We start from the raw sequence: 16755 nt of genomic DNA, 5'->3' as shown, positions 1-16755 counted from the left end.
CTAAATCATTAAAAGAAGAGTTTTTTTGTGGGATTGCATTGCATGGATTCACAACATGACAACATGATCAACCACTTCCTGGTGCAGTCTGCTATTTTCTTTCAGGATATCCCATAGCGTTGTAGCTGTGAGGTATGAGTGAGGTGCTGTTCTCATATACAGCTAAATAACACCTAGCACAGCACAGACCCTGCATGTCCTAAGCACTCTGAGCTATATAACAATAAACATGCACAAAGTGGCTATAGTTTGTATTATTTGTCCTAGTGTGATCCAGTTTGTTGGCAATAATGCACTTTTGCTCCAGACATTTGCGAAATTTGCCCCAGACAATAGGCTGTAGGCTCATCTTCTGTGTCCTGACTTGCACACACCACCCAGGTGTGGGACTGCATGCTGGGTCACCCTCAATGCTAAGCATCCATCTGTGCCCCCCATTGCTCGCTCCAAGGCCCTCCCAGTATGCACTGCTGCCTCACGGCGAGGACAGTGCATCTGAATATATGAACACATGGTGGCGCTCCTGTGTTACTACTGTTTTAGGACTAGCAGTAAGAAAATAGCAATCAACCATGCTTCCAGACAGCAGTTTAATTGGCTCAATACACAGTGTACTGTGCATAAGGAATAGAAGAATCACAGTGCTGCTCTGTTTTGGCTTTTCTCTGTGAAGGTCAGTCACTTAGTGACATGCAGTGTTCTATTATTCAGATGTGGTATGATGTAGGATAAGGTTCATCTCCAAGTTTCATGTATGTGTAAATGGCCGCCACTGAAGTAATTATAATATAAAGGGACTCACACATGATACACATGTAATACAGTAATATCAACATTCTGCAGGATCTCTAAAGAAAAATATGGTCAAACAATAAAAGTCATATTGGAATTTGTTAGTAGCCAGGCTACTAACTGCTTATAGGAAGGACACAGTGGCTACACATGGTGATGTATGTTGATAATTGGACAAAACGGCATGCTGCATCCTGACAGTAACATGTTATACTGCCATCCCTCTCTGACTGTGGTGTTACACTACAATTTCTCTCTGACAGTGAATTGTTACACTGACATCTTTCTCTGACAGTGAATTGTTACACTGACATCTCTCTCTGACAGTGAATTGTTACACTGACATCTCTCTCTGACAGTGAATTGTTACACTGACATCTCTCTCTGACAGTGAATTGTTACCCTGACATCTTTCTCTGACAGTGATGTTACACAGCCATTTCCCTCTTGATAGTGAGCAGAATGCCCCAGACAGTTCTACCTGTCAGTTTTGCAAGTACTTAACCTTGAGTTGCCAGGTTAATGCTGGAATTGAAGGTATGGAACAAAATAAAGTTCCACTAGATGGAACTGTGGAGCTAGTCCCCGCAAACTGTGTAGATGACTCAAACACGTGTATACACACACACACACACACACACACACACACACACACAGCTGAGATCAACCTGCTGAGACAGAGCCCTGAAGATACGTCTTAGCCTACGTCTAATGTTGAGAAAGCACTACAGATGCCCTCTACCTGTCTGTCTCTCTCACTCTCTCACTCTCTCTCGTTCTCTCTGCTTCCCCTTCCTCCCTTCGACTAAACTACAGTCCTATACAAAGGTCAATGCCAAACACTAGATAACCATTAGACTGAATGCATTCTGATGATTATAAAAATTACATCCTATAAGGAATAATTTGTCAAATTGTTTAGCAGACTAGACATGAATAATAGTGTAGGCATAGCACAGAAACTCTCCGGTAGAATATGTAAAGTCGTCTGTACTGGGACCCCAGGCATCGAGATGCCTACAGAGGTGACCAGGCGACATCTCTCTTTGTGTCTTTTATCATGCACACATTGAGAGACATTGTGGATGTGACAGGAATATGTAATCAGATAAGATTACAAGCGACACTATCCGTATGGTGGTGCCTTAGGACTGCCAAAGTATTGCTCTCTTTTATTAAGACAGGGAGCCACTGCCTCTTTTGATTGTTTTTGAAAAGTGTGTGGATCACGAACCCTTTAGCTGTCACGCAGGTTGGTCAGAAATGCATCAATGTTTCCGTTTGAAACATCTTTGGATTTTACTTTTGACTGATTTTCTAATATGGCCTAATTCAGAGACGTGGACAATAGCTGCTGTTTTTCAGCTAGTTAAGAATAACATACTTCATAAATAGAAGAGGGAAACCTCTGGAGAAGTGCATAAAATTGTTTCCCTCGCTAATTACAGAAATGGGCGCTCAGAGCTTTCGGTGACAGCCACTGAAGTACGATGTTCATGCGCTGAATGGAGACGATATCCGCTTGTCCTCTTGTCAGTTCAGGACTTCGTCAGCATCACTAATTTCAGGCAGAGGTGTGTCGGCATAATTGTGCTCGAGTTCCCTTTTGTTTGCCTGGGGTGGGACTTTTTCATAATTTCTCAGTTATTGTGTTGGGTATCACAATTTTTTGTAAGCACGGTTTCTACAGTTTGCTCTCTGACCTTCAGCATTTCAGTAACAGTTCTGTCAGGAGATTACTAAGCATGCCAGGTTTTCTATGCTGTTGTTCAGTAAGAAAGATTCTTGAAATGAAGGCTCATCCTTCAAAAGGCAGAGGGTGGGGCAGACTACACAAACAGCCACACTGCATTAGATATCGCTGCTGTCATGCTCAACCAGAGACTTTTTAGAGCAGGGTGCTGCCCGATATACTTGGGTTGTAACTAATTGTTCTTTCCCAAAATGTAATGCTGTATGGGGCTAAAGTTTTATGAGATTGTTTCACACAACTGCAAATATTCAGCTGTTCCATAAACAATATGAACCAAGCATGGCCAAGATGATTGTGTTATTTTAATAGCTATACTTTGCGTTGTCTGGTGAAGCGGTGTCTGTCTGTCTGTGTGTATTGTGTGTGTTTCACCGGCTGCACTGGTGCTCTGGTGACGTGTGTGTGTGTGTTTTTCAGGTTGCAGTGGTGCTCTGGCAAAGCAGTGTGTATCAGTCTACCCAGAGTGCACAGTCACTATCCTTGACCTCCCAAAGGTTACGGAAACATGCCGCAAGCACTTTCTGTCAGCGGAGGACGTGAGGATCTCTATCTGTGAAGGTAGGAGCATGTGGCGGTGGGGGTTGGAGGGTGAGTCACCCTTCTGTGAGGGAGGGGGTGTTCTGGAAGAAAATGGGAGAGAGGAGGAGAGATGCCTACTGTTTTATGCCTGCACAGAGCTGACGCTGATGTCAGCGTAGTGACAAAGACAACAAGGTTACGATTTGCCCCCAGGTGTTCCAGATTAGTTGTTTCCATGGCTGTTCTACAGATCTTTATATATTTGAATGAAGGGATGAGCATTAAGGCCTGTGATACCTGATGAGAGGTAAAAGGTAAACAAAAATGATTTTAATACATGAATCTGTTTGCTTGGGTCACACATATGATTTCCTTCATTTTCAAAATATTGAGGAACCACAGATTTGTACAACCTAAAACACATTTATTAAAGACTTTAACATATTGTGAACTGGAACATAATACAGGATGACTTTTCAGGCAACAATTGCACTTAATTACACATTACATGTTAATGCACATGTAGTCTTTATGCATGGAGGGGGGTTGTGGTTTCCAGTGGTTAGTAAGCTGCACACCAGTTGGCTGCTGTTTCTCACCAGTATGTTGACTGGATGTAAAAACATTGTGCAGTGTGTTGATTCTAATGTGTCCTTATGTGGTAGAGTGAGATTGTTGGGGCAATCTCACTGGTTCCCTCCCTAATGATAAATTGCGGTGGAGCCATGCGAGTCGCGGGGCAGGTTTATCCTGGTGTTATAAATAGCGGGGGTGTGGTTACTTGGGCAGACTCCCTTCTGTCATCCCGCTTCTCCAGCACCTTTAGTGGTGCCAATTTATTGTTGTTGGGCCTGGCTTCCTTTGGTGGACCAGTTTAATACCGTCAAGGTATGGCGCTTCTTTTGGCGTCTGATTATCGGTGAGTGCTGTGCGCTGAGAACTAACATGCTCTGCTGTTTCGTCACAGTTCGGTGGGCGCGTCATGAGAATTACTGCGCTGATCTACCACAGGTGGGCAGTTGCTATATGCCCTTTGAGAACAACCTGGTTAGTCATCACGCTGTTCTGAAGAATTCGCAGTGGCTGTCGGAGCAATGAGCGGATTCCAGTCATGGGGGGGAAAGAAGACAACAGCATTATAGACTTTCGCCCAAAAATAAAGTTTGCGCGTGGTTCCAGTAGCCGGCAGTGCTGCTGTTTTGTTTGGGCCGTTCGTGATTCACGTCGTTCGAGTGATCGTGTGTTTCGTGTTTTTTTTATTTGTTTTTCCCTGTTACGTGTTTAGGCTCAGTTTGGCGGCGACCTTCTTCTTAGTTTTACATGTTTGATTTGGTTGAGTGTCTGGTTTTTATTTCTTTATCCCTTTTTCGTTTGCAGTGATTTTGTGGTGTGATTTGTTTCGTGGTTTCTTTAAATAGTGTTGGTGCCAAACTGCGCTGCAAAGCGTTTGGTTTTTTGGGTTGTGTTTGTGACTTATTGGTTTTCTTATTGTCCGGGTTTTGTTTAATTATTTGATTGTTTGTGCAGGGCAGGAGCTGCAGGCCGGACAGAGGCAGATGTTCCAGGTGGTGGGATCGTGCACGGGTGTGGTAGTGAGTGAAGAGTATTGAGTGTGAAGTGTGGTCACGGTGAGCGTACAGTATAGAGGTGATCTCATAGCTCTCATCTTAATTACCAAGGCCGCAGCCCTGTTCCCTCTTGTTTTACTTGTCATTGTGAGTCTGTGCAAATTATATATTTTTATATACGATCCATAAAGTGGTCGAAGTATATTTTTATATTAAAGAAATTATTGAAACTACCTCTCTGGTCCAGTGGTCTTGAACTTGTGTCCTTTTCGTTAATGGTTTTCGTTTGTGCTGAGGCTTTCATTTGCCCCAGTATAATTCCTTGGGGTGAAATTCCCCTAGGTGGCGTAGTCGTGCATCTTCTTTTTGGGTTTTTGTTAGTTTTGCTCGCCACATTTTGGCAGTAGTCGGCAGGATCCACTGAGTACCAGAGACGTAGAGTGTATTAGTTTGTATGTTTTGGGGATTGATTATTTTTTTTTTTTCTCTTTTTTTTGATACAAAACAGCAGCATTTGTTTGAGGGACTGGTAGTTTGACTGGGTTGTTTTTGTGTTATAGCACACCTGCTATTAAAATGGAGGAAGAGATACAGCAGCTTCGAGACCTAGTCATGCAGCTTAAGGCTGATAATGAGCGATTACTCCAGGAAAGGGCTACTGTACCAACTGGTGCTAGTGTAGTTATCCCAGCTGTTCCTGTTGGTGTAAGTAATGCCCCTTCAACGGGTGCTAGTGTTACGGAGCGTTTGGTGGTTGTCCCTCGCGATCGTAAATGTTCGTTTTTTAATGGTAAGACTGGGATCGGTATAGTGGAATGGATAGAAGAAGTTAAAGCTTGTATGCGAGCCCGCCATCTCTCGGTATCCGATCAGGCTTTCTTTATTTTTGACCATTTGGAAGGGGAGGCAAGGGAAGAAATAAAGTACCGCTCTAATATAGAGAGGGGGGATCCAGCTAGCATTTTTACCATTTTAAAAGATCTTTACGAGTGCTCACAATCTTATGTAACATTACAGCAGGCCTTTTTCTCAAGAAAACAGCAGGAAGGGGAAACATTACAGGAGTTCTCATTAGCATTGATGGCGTTGATGGAACCGGTAAAGCAACAGGCCCCAGAGGGAATGTTAAACGCGCAGGTTTTACTTCGGGATCAGTTTGTAGAACATGTTTTAGACGGTGCTCTCCGTAGAGAGCTGAAGCAGTTTGTTCGGCAGCAGCCCACTGCCACATTGTTAGAGGTGCGTGGAGAGGCCATTCGATGGGAGAGGGAAGGATTGCCAGGGGGTGCCAGGGGACGTTGTCTCTCCCTACCATCTGCATATGGCTTACAGTATGGTGTGCAGGGGAGTCCCTGTTCAGTTTCACCCAGTGCGTCAAGGTCATCTGAGTTGCAAGAGTTGAAAGAGTTGATGAAGTGTCAGCAAGCTCAACTTGATAAGTTAACTCAAACTGTTGCTTCTTTGCAGACGTCCTCAGAACGTAATCGTCCCTTTCAACAAGGGCGTGTCATTTGTCGCCGATGCCAGCGGCCTGGTCATTTTGCAAGAGAGTGTGATGGGGAACGGGTGTTGCACTCCAATCGGGGCCCACCCTTAAGGGCAGCAGAGTCCGCTCACCATCAGCAGTCGGAAAACTAATGCCCACTGAGCTGCAGAGCCACAGTTCAGAAGGGGTATCCTTGGGCTCTGAGGCAGGTACTGTTTCTAGGCTAATGTCATCTTGCCCAGTCATTGATATTGTAATTGGGGGCGTTTCAGTCTCTTGTCTGTTGGACACGGGTTCTATGGTGTCTACTGTCACCGAGAGTTTCTTTTTGCAGCAGTTTGAACCTTGGGGTCAGGACCGTCTCCAGGCCTGTCATTGGCTACAACTACGGGCGGCTAATGGGCTTGATATCCCATACATCGGTTATCTGGAGTTGGATGTGGCACTGTGTGGCAAAGTGATTCCTGGTTGTGGCATCCTGGTAGTGAAGGATCCTCCTGGTGTTTCCTCCATAGTCCCTGGGGTTTTGGGGATGAATGTTATTAGTAAGTGTTATCAGGAGTTGTTTGGCTTACATGGTCCAGCCTTTTTCAATTTGCCGGTAGTGGCGCAAGCTCCTAGCCCAGTCATTGAGGCATTGCAGCGGTGTCATCAGTCTGAGTTGCAGGTGCCTAGAGGCTCTAGGGGTATTGTGCGAGCCCGAGGTGGTCGAGCATTGCGAATCCCTGGTGGTATGATGAAGTTAGTGGCCAGCACTTGTGCGGAGTTACCTTTTGGTCGCTCTGCTCTTTTTGAACCTCCTGAGGCTGGGTTGCCAGCCGGGCTATTGGCCTCTCCCTGCCTAGTTCAAGTGGATAAGGGTACAGTGTATGTTCCTGTCGTCAATGTAGGAACCATTGAAGTTGTTCTTTACCCACGCACACACCTTGGGTTCTTAAGCAGTGTTCAGGTTGTTAGTCTTCCTACTGGGGTTATGGAAGTTAGGTCCACCACTGCTACAATGCGACCCTCTGTGGTGACTACTTCTGTGCAGACTGGAATAGAGGCTGTAGACTTATCGGCACTGACAGACCAGGAACAGGGTGAAGTGAGGTCTCTTCTACAGAACTACAATTCAGTTTTTTCAGCCCATGAGGGTGATCTGGGTTGCACCAACCTTATAACACATGAAATTCCTTTGTTGGATAGTGCACCAGTGCGGCAGAGGTATAGACACATTCCTCCATCCGAGTATGACGTCGTAAGGGCTCATATCGATCAGCTTCTCGAGTCTCGGGTAGTGAGAGGGAGTAGTAGTGTATGTGCCTCTCCTGTCGTGTTGGTGACGGGGAAGTATGGGAGTTTGCACATGTGTGTAGACTATTGGTTGCTTAATAGCAAGACCTGCGAGGATGCGTGCGGTCGGTGGGGTTTGTGAGGCAGACGAGCCACACAGCTCTGTGTCAAATGTACAGTTGGCCGTGTTTGGACCATGGCACTAGTGGTTTCTACATGGGTTCATCGTCGGGGCGACGATATTAAATGTGGGGGTAGAATGTGGTAGAGTGAGATTGTTGGGGCAATCTCACTGGTTCCCTCCCTAATGATAAATTGCGGTGGAGCCATGCGAGTCGCGGGGCAGGTTTATCCTGGTGTTATAAATAGCGGGGGTGTGGTTACTTGGGCAGACTCCCTTCTGTCATCCCGCTTCTCCAGCACCTTTAGTGGTGCCAATTTATTGTTGTTGGGCCTGGCTTCCTTTGGTGGACCAGTTTAATACCGTCAAGGTATGGCGCTTCTTTTGGCGTCTGATTATCGGTGAGTGCTGTGCGCTGAGAACTAACATGCTCTGCTGTTTCGTCACAGTTCGGTGGGCGCGTCATGAGAATTACTGCGCTGATCTACCACAGGTGGGCAGTTGCTATATGCCCTTTGAGAACAACCTGGTTAGTCATCACGCTGTTCTGAAGAATTCGCAGTGGCTGTCGGAGCAATGAGCGGATTCCAGTCATGGGGGGGAAAGAAGACAACAGCATTATAGACTTTCGCCCAAAAATAAAGTTTGCGCGTGGTTCCAGTAGCCGGCAGTGCTGCTGTTTTGTTTGGGCCGTTCGTGATTCACGTCGTTCGAGTGATCGTGTGTTTCGTGTTTTTTTTATTTGTTTTTCCCTGTTACGTGTTTAGGCTCAGTTTGGCGGCGACCTTCTTCTTAGTTTTACATGTTTGATTTGGTTGAGTGTCTGGTTTTTATTTCTTTATCCCTTTTTCGTTTGCAGTGATTTTGTGGTGTGATTTGTTTCGTGGTTTCTTTAAATAGTGTTGGTGCCAAACTGCGCTGCAAAGCGTTTGGTTTTTTGGGTTGTGTTTGTGACTTATTGGTTTTCTTATTGTCCGGGTTTTGTTTAATTATTTGATTGTTTGTGCAGGGCAGGAGCTGCAGGCCGGACAGAGGCAGATGTTCCAGGTGGTGGGATCTCGTGCACGGGTGTGGTAGTGAGTGAAGAGTATTGAGTGTGAAGTGTGGTCACGGTGAGCGTACAGTATAGAGGTGATCTCATAGCTCTCATCTTAATTACCAAGGCCGCAGCCCTGTTCCCTCTTGTTTTACTTGTCATTGTGAGTCTGTGCAAATTATATATTTTTATATACGATCCATAAAGTGGTCGAAGTATATTTTTATATTAAAGAAATTATTGAAACTACCTCTCTGGTCCAGTGGTCTTGAACTTGTGTCCTTTTCGTTAATGGTTTTCGTTTGTGCTGAGGCTTTCATTTGCCCCAGTATAATTCCTTGGGGTGAAATTCCCCTAGGTGGCGTAGTCGTGCATCTTCTTTTTGGGTTTTTGTTAGTTTTGCTCGCCACACTTAGTTACTGAAAAAGATTCTATATACACGTAACTTCAGATCATATGTGTATAACATAAGTATGCGTATAATGTGCATACCTAACCTACTGTATCAGTGGTGTGTCCGAGTGGGACGACATGCATAAACACACACATTCTCTCGCTGTGTCTGTCTCTGACTCTCTCTCTCTTTATAATATTAAAAAATATCTGACAATATTTTCTTCTTATGCATCACTATAACTGCATAAGTGTCTCCAAAAAGACTTAATTTTTTAAAGAATGCTTATACATCCAAAATGCATTTCAAACAATTTCAAATAAAATTACCAACACATGGACATTCATTGCTTACTTTACTATTGGTTGCTTTTGGGGCTGTCTGCTAAGGACAGGATGAAGGGCTACAGAGCACAGTATCAGGACCTGTCCTGAGGTACAGGTTAGGTCAAAATGAAAACCCTGTGAGCAATGGGAAAACCTTTTAGACAGAAAAGCCGGAGGAGCTCAAGTGTATCAGGCTAAATTTTCAGAAATCTGAACTCTTACTGAGCAGTAAAAAGCACCCTGGGGTTCTGGTGAAGAAGAGTGAGTAATAAATGAAAGGCATGTATTCTTGTTTTTGCAAATTGCATATTAATAATGAGCAATTCTGTGGGCTGCCTTATTAACACATAGTTTAATTAACTAGTTGACTGAGAAGAATACACTCTTGGAGATGGGACTCATGGCTTATGGGTGGTTGATTTGGTCTTTCTGTCTTGGTATGTGGTTTAGGGTGTGTCCATGTGTAAATGTGTGCTTGTGGATGTTTGTGTGTGTGTGTATCTCTGTATCTGTTTATAGGAGACTTCTTTAAAAATGCTCTTCCAGATGCCGATCTCTTCATCCTGGCGAGGATTCTGCATGACTGGACAGAGAAGCAGTGTAGACTGCTGCTGGCCAAGGTCTACCAATCCTGCAAACCAGGTGCACAAGTGCACACTCATACATACACACATTAGTCTTCTCTCTCTCTCTCTCTCTCTCTCTCTCTCTCTCTCTCTCTCTCTCTCTCTCACTTGCCCATATAAGGCCATATAAATTCTTCTTGTGAGACATTACCATGCAGCTGGTCTACTGATATACGTGTGTGTTTTATTCTGGCAAATCCAAATGTGTGTTTGCCTGCATATGTACAAAAATAAACAAATGTCAGGGTGTACTGGAACTTTTCTATTGACTGGTTATTTTCCCAGAGTCACAGATGACAGATGAGCAGATCCCACCATGCTATGCCTCACATTATTGCCCGGAGCCTTTCCTGCGCACACACCCACACACACGGACACAGCTACACATATCCCATACTGAGGAGCTAAGAAGCAGGTTTAATCTCAAATCCACTCATATCTGGCAACCATGGGGTTATGAGCCCACTGAGATACCCTGAACAAGGATTTTGTGGATGGGGAACACCGCTATTATACTGAATGAGCTACTCCTACTTACAGGGCTATGAATTTACACATACTCATTATTCTTCCATTATGATAGTTTTATTTGTATCATCAGATACATACTTCTCTCTGTTTCAATTCAGTAAGCTTTATTGGCATCACCATATTCATTTACAGTATTGCCAAGCAGTATTCTAGTAAAACATCAATGAACCTTTGTAATATTGAGGAAATGAATGTTAATAATAATAAATACTAATACACAACATCTGTAATTGGCATGAATGAATACTTAACGATGTGAAAAGAAAGGAAAATAAATTAATAATAATAATAAGGATTGGAGGAAGAAATAATAAATACATTATTTATGATTTTACAAAACAGGGCAATACAGTTGTGTGTTTGAGACTACTCACTGTCACAAATGTTAGGACAGACATATATTGTATATACTGCTCAGCTAAAGCACTGCTTCGTTTATTTTGTCCCATTAGGATGAGCAGATTGCTGGTATTAGGTAGATATCTAAATTTGTGGTGCATCACCTCACATTTTTGAAGTTTGACATATTTAGTTGAATGTTTCACATTCACTGTGAAAGTGTAGCACTGTGTCTGCAGTGTCATTATTGCCCTCTGGCATTGTTTCTGCTCTCTGGGCAGCCATGGTTTCTTATATTAGCTGGATGTCCAGGCTGTATTCACTGAGTCTGTGCTTTGTGAGTGTGGTCCTGTGTTTAACACCAGTCACTGTGAGCAGGTAATCTGCTACACTGTACTGTCATTTTATGGCCATATAACACTGCTTTTGCTTTGTACTTGAGTGTTACAGTGTTTGTATTTCTAAGGTAAATTTTGGTTTGGTCTGTTTTTATTTGTGTGAGAGAGACTGAGAGACTGTATTTTGTTTTGGCTAACATGGACATTGGGTTGTGTAGGGTCTAAATGTGATCTGATTTGTTGTAATTTGGTATGAATCCAATCTGACTTTTACTCAAGACATTGTGCTTCATAAAGTCTTGAATTAATACCACTACACAGGACCTTCACTAGATTTCTGTTCAGACAGATGCCACAGATCTATTTTCACTTTTGAAAATGCATGTGACCATACATTGACTCCAAATGTCAGGGTAGTAACCTGCACTGAGAATCATTTTGAAGATGTCAAAATGATTAATAACACAGATAAACTTCAATTGATTTAAAATTCCATCAGACAAACTTGCTTCTTTAGGTTTTAGAGTATATATTTTATTTCTATGTTTCTGCTCAGAACTTTGTGTGTACAGAGGATTCTGGAGGTCTTTAATTGTCAATTCTAATATATAAATAAATAAATATACAGTATTTTTCAGTTATATGCTTTTGTTCAGGAATTGTTTTGGGTAACAAACAGGAATTTTGTTGTGGGTAATTCATTATAGAATGATTTAAAATGTGCTCCCCATATGTTATTATTGTCATGCTGAGCGAGGGAGTGCAAGTCAAAGGCAGGGCTACTCACACGCCTCATCGCGGCTCACCCCAGGCTCAGAGTGCAGCAGAGCATGTGGGCTTCAGAAATGTGTTTAAAATTGTTTCAAAGTTCTTGAGTGCTGACTAGCTTATTGGGCAGTGTGGATACAGTATTGCTTGTCTCTATCCTTGTAATGAATTAAAATATTTTAATTTCAGGTAGACGGGTTAGTGGCTTTACAGTTAATACACCAAGAGAGAAAGGACCTAATTTGTTATCATATAATTCACTGTGCAATTGCCATAAGTTGAGCAAAAGGAGTAACTCCCCAGAGAGTCCCATCATAACTCACCAATGACGGTGCACATACAGACCTAGTTTTTGACAAAGCTGCAAGAGGCGTTTGTTGCTTTTGTGGACTACACAGTCGTGGTTGTGTCTGTGGGCATTCGGAAAGTTGTCAAAAATACATGGCAATTCAATATTTGTCACTTTTTTTTTAAGAAAATTGTCGAAATTGGGCAGTTCCAGATCTGACATTAAGGTTGCCGCAGGTGAGCAGATTTGCCAGGGCCTGGAAAAGGCATGTTTCTCTTGCCAATTTCTTTTCAGAGTAGTATAGGGTAGTAGGGACTCATGCTGTCTTTCTTCAGAGTAGTTTGGGGACTCTGGATCTCTCTTCAGTAGGGGTTCTGGAATGCCTTCTTCAGAGTAGTACGGAGACTCTGGATCTCACTTTTCAGAATAGTAAGGGTACTCTTTATCCATCTCTTCAGAGTAGTATGGGGATTCTAGTGCAAAAAAATGTATGGCAAAAGGAACTGTCCTTGAGCAAACAGCTTTTTTATTTTTAGCCAAGTATGTTTTCCCATTTTTAGTGTATCTAAATTTATTTATGCCATACTACTATTCCTCCTAAGTTCTGACCCTGGTGTCCTGTTCTTTGCCATGAAATACTAATCTCCCTGTAGTCTTTGAGACAGTGAGTGGCAATGTTTGTTTTGCACAAAGTTTCTTGTAGTATGAGAATATCAGTGTGTATTTGATGTGCTGAAAATCCTTATTAAGAGTTTTTAATCTGGGTCAGTAGGGTCTGAGATGAGCTTGTCTTATACAATGGTACTTTGGGATTCTTCCTCTGCCTGCTGTGATTCTGGCATGTGGGGATGTCTTTGGATTTTCTCACATTCTGATATGTTTTGAAGAACCCTTCAGATGTTTTCAGTGCAGCTTCATCTTGCTGTTGGTTTTACAGTGTACTGTTTTGATAGATGTTAACAGTCAGAAACCTGCTTTCTGGTCTTTCTCACAGTCCTCAAAAATGTATATTAGCAGATCCATTAAAAAATGCCAGCAGTCCAATGAGAAGAGACTGAGATCAACTGATAGATTAGTAAACCTAGCTAACAAGTGTAGACATTTTAGCAAAGTTACCTAGCTAATGTATTGATGACTTTGGTTCTTCTTTGAATAATAAAGTGGAGTTCTTACCCTGAATATGTGACACATTGTGTGAGCTGGGTGGAAAAATCAATTCTTGGTACTGTTAGTTTGGGGTTTTGTTGGTTTTGTCTCTCTTCTGCTTTGTGTCCTGCCTGTTCTTTGTCTATTCTCCTTTACCATCTATCTATCCCACTGTTGTGTTTATTCCAGTAGCATTCAGGTTCATTTTTTCCCTCTTTGCTGGGGAAATTTGCTGTGCTAAATTGAACTTACTAGCTAAATGCAGATAGGCTATGCTAGCTGATCTCAGTTCTTTTGTTATTTTGAATTTACATCCATCTTATCTGGGTCGCGGGAGCAGTAGCCTAAGCAAAGAGGGCCAGGTTTCCCTTTCCCCAGCCACCTCTTCTAGCTCTTCTGGGGGGATGCAGAAGCGTTCCCAGGACAGCCGAGAGATATAATCTCACCAGTGTGTCCTGGATCTTTCCCGGGGTCTCTTCCTAGTTGGACATGCCCAGGGAGGCACCCAGGTGGCATCCGGACCAGATACTCGAACCACCTGAACTAGCTCCTCTCTATGTGGAGGGGCAGCGATTCTACTCTGAGCCTCTCCCGGATTACCATATTCTGTACCTTATCTCTAAGGGAGAGCCCGGACACCCTGCAGAGAGAACTCCTTACAGTCGCATGTATTTGCAGTCTCCATTTTTTTGGTCACTACCCAGAGCTCGTGACCATAGGTAAGAGTCGGAACATCGATTGACCTGTAAATTGAGAGCTTTGCCTTTTGGTTCAGCTCTCTCTTCACTACAATGGTCCAGTAAAGTATTCGCAACACTGTAGCCGCCGCCTGTCAATCTCTTGTTCCATCCTTCCCTCACCTGAGATACTTGAACTCCTCCACTTGAGGCAAGGACTCACTCCAGACCCAGAGAAGGCACTCCACCCTTCCTATGGTCTCAGTTTTAGAGGTGCTGATTCTCATTCTGGCTTTCTCACACTCAGCTGCAAACTGATCCAGGGACAACTGTAGGTCCTGGTCTGATGATGCCAACAGGACCACATTATCCACAAAAAGGAGAAGCAGAATCCTGATGTCACCAAACCGGACCCCCTCCGCCACTTGGCTATACCGAGAAAATCTGTCCATAAAAGGTATGAACAGAATCTGTGATCAAGGGTGAAGTCTAACTCCCAGTTTGACTTACTGCTGGCCATGCGAGCCAAGCTCCTGATCCATTTGTACAGGGACTGGATAGCCCGAAGCAGGGCCCATACCCTATACTCCCGGAGCAGCCCTCAGAGGAATCCCTGATGGATTCTCCAAATCCACAAAACACATGAGGACTGGTTGAGTGAACTCCCATACACCCTCAGGGACCCTCACAATAGAGAAAAGCTGGTACAATGTTCCACAACCAGGACGGAGCCCACATTGGTTCCTCTTGTAACTGAGATTTGACGATCGACCGGACTCTCTCCTCCAGTAACCCTGCATAGACCTTACTGGAGAGGCTGAGGAGTGTGATCCCCCAATAGTTGGAGCACACCCTCCGGTCCACTTTCTTAAAAGGGGAAACCACCACCCCAGTTTGAGAGTCCAGAGGCACTACCCCCAGTGTACAGTACATGCAATGTTGCAAAGACGTGTCAACCAGGACAGTCCCACAACATCCAGAGCCTTAAGGAACTTGGGGCAGATCTTATCCACCCCTGGAGCCTTTACACCTACCACCTACATTTCCACCCAGGGTAGTTTCACAATTACCCTGGTTACCTCAGCCTGATTGATGGGCAAACCCTGTCTAAGTCCTCCAGTTCTGCTTCCTCTGTAGAAGGTGTGATGGTGGGATTGAGAAGATCCCTGAAGTATTCCTTCCACCCCCTAATGACATCCCCAGTCGAGGTCAGCAGATTCCCAGCCACACTGTATATTGTGTTGGTCGGGAACCACTTTCCCCTCCTGAGTTGCCTGATGGTTTTCCAGAATCTTTCAGGAGCTGATCGAAAGTCACTTTCCATAGACTCACTGAACTCTTCTCAAGTTTTTGCCTTTGCCATGGTCAAAGCCGCAATCCACTTGGCCCTCCTGTACTCGTCTGCTGCCTCCAGTCCCACAAGCCAACCATGCCCGATAGGACTCTTTCTTCAGCATGACAGCCTGCCTTATCCGAGGTGTCCACCATCAGGTTTGGAGATTGCCGCCACAACAGGCACAGACAACCTTGCGGTCACAGCTCAAGTCCGCCGCATTGGCAATGGAGGCATGGAACACTCAATGACTCAATGTCTCCCTCGTTCAAAGTTCTACCTGATGTAGGAGTTAAAGATCTTTCTGACAGGTTTCTCTTCCAGACGTTCCCACCAAACCCTCATTATATGTTTGGGTCTGTCTGGCATCCTGGCCCGCCATCTGATCTAACTCACCACTAGGTGGTGATCGGTCAATAGCTCAGCTCTTTTCTTTACCCGAGTGTCCAAAACACACGGTCGCAAGTCCGACGGCACAATACATAAAATGTCTTGGTGCCATGTGCACTTATGAAATCCTCTGTGCTCGAATATGGTATTTGTCATGGACAGACTGTGGGAGGTACAGCCTCTCCAAAGTTATTTGACTTCTGTGCTCGTCAATCATGCCCTTCCAGGTCCTACTGTCATTGCCCACATGAGCATTGAAGCAGAGGTGGGACCAAGTCAGTGTTTTGCAAGTCTCAAGTAAGTCCAAGTCTTTATCCTCAAGTCCCGAGTCAAGTCTCAAGCAAAGACGGTCAACTCAAGTCAAGTCTCGAGTCAAGACAAGCAAACGTCAAGTCAAGTCTGAAACTTGGAATTTCAAGTCCTTTCGAGTCTTTTTTTTTTTACAGGCACCAACGCTTTACGAATGCTACGCTGATGCATTTCTTTACTCGTTTTGTTGGTGTCCGCCAGCCAAAAGATGACAGATCATTTACATTTTATCTTCTCTTAATTACATAAATGTACTTAAACAAGAATGTTTCGTTACATCATTTTACACGAAAATAGCAAGCTTCATCGTAAGCAAGATGCTGTCATTACGAATGGTTATTCTAAACATTTGGATAAAATGTTTAAATATAGACTAATAAAAGGTTAGGGTTATTTTTTCATTGTTTTCTGTTATTGTGGGGTCACGGTGTAGGCTACTATTGTTACCTGGAGATTCAGTGGGGTCACATATTCTGATGGCTGCCGTCAGAATTGGTGACCCCAGTTAAAAAGGCTCACCTGTACATCCCATTCATGATTTCTTTGTTGGCTGCAATGGTGAGGGGATGGTAAATCTTGTTTACGTAATAAAAAGACGATAAAATGTAAATATAATCATCTGTCATATTTTGGCTCGTGTACACCAACAACACGAGTAAAGAAAGTGCATCAGCGTAGTTTACGTAGCATTCGTAAAGTTTGTGCCTCTGAACAGAAACTGTGAAATAGCGCCCCCTGT

At 43.8% G+C, this 16755-nt stretch overlaps 1 protein-coding gene across 9 annotated transcripts in view; it reads left to right on the top strand.

Moving 5' to 3' along the window:
• LOC143512076 (acetylserotonin O-methyltransferase-like) overlaps positions 1-16755 on the top strand; it is a 47491-nt gene that overhangs the window by 28526 nt on the left and 2210 nt on the right. For 5 of the 9 annotated variants that reach the window (XM_077001974.1, XM_077001971.1, XM_077001976.1 and 2 more), the window contains 2 exons: positions 2963-3103; positions 9790-9912. In XM_077001974.1, the coding sequence (XP_076858089.1) occupies positions 2963-3103; positions 9790-9912 (264 nt within the window). Of the gene's footprint in view, positions 1-2962; positions 3104-5130; positions 7916-7963; positions 8552-9789; positions 9913-10181; positions 10590-16755 lie in introns of those variants that run through there. The other 4 variants (XM_077001972.1, XM_077001973.1, XR_013130361.1 and 1 more) reach the window with 4 other exon arrangements.

Source organism: Brachyhypopomus gauderio, chromosome 4, assembly GCF_052324685.1.
Source record: "Brachyhypopomus gauderio isolate BG-103 chromosome 4, BGAUD_0.2, whole genome shotgun sequence".
In the NCBI taxonomy this organism is placed as follows: Eukaryota; Metazoa; Chordata; class Actinopteri; order Gymnotiformes; family Hypopomidae; genus Brachyhypopomus; species Brachyhypopomus gauderio.
The sequence above is the reverse complement of the archived record's forward strand: the minus strand, read 5'-3'. Positions and strand labels throughout refer to the sequence as shown.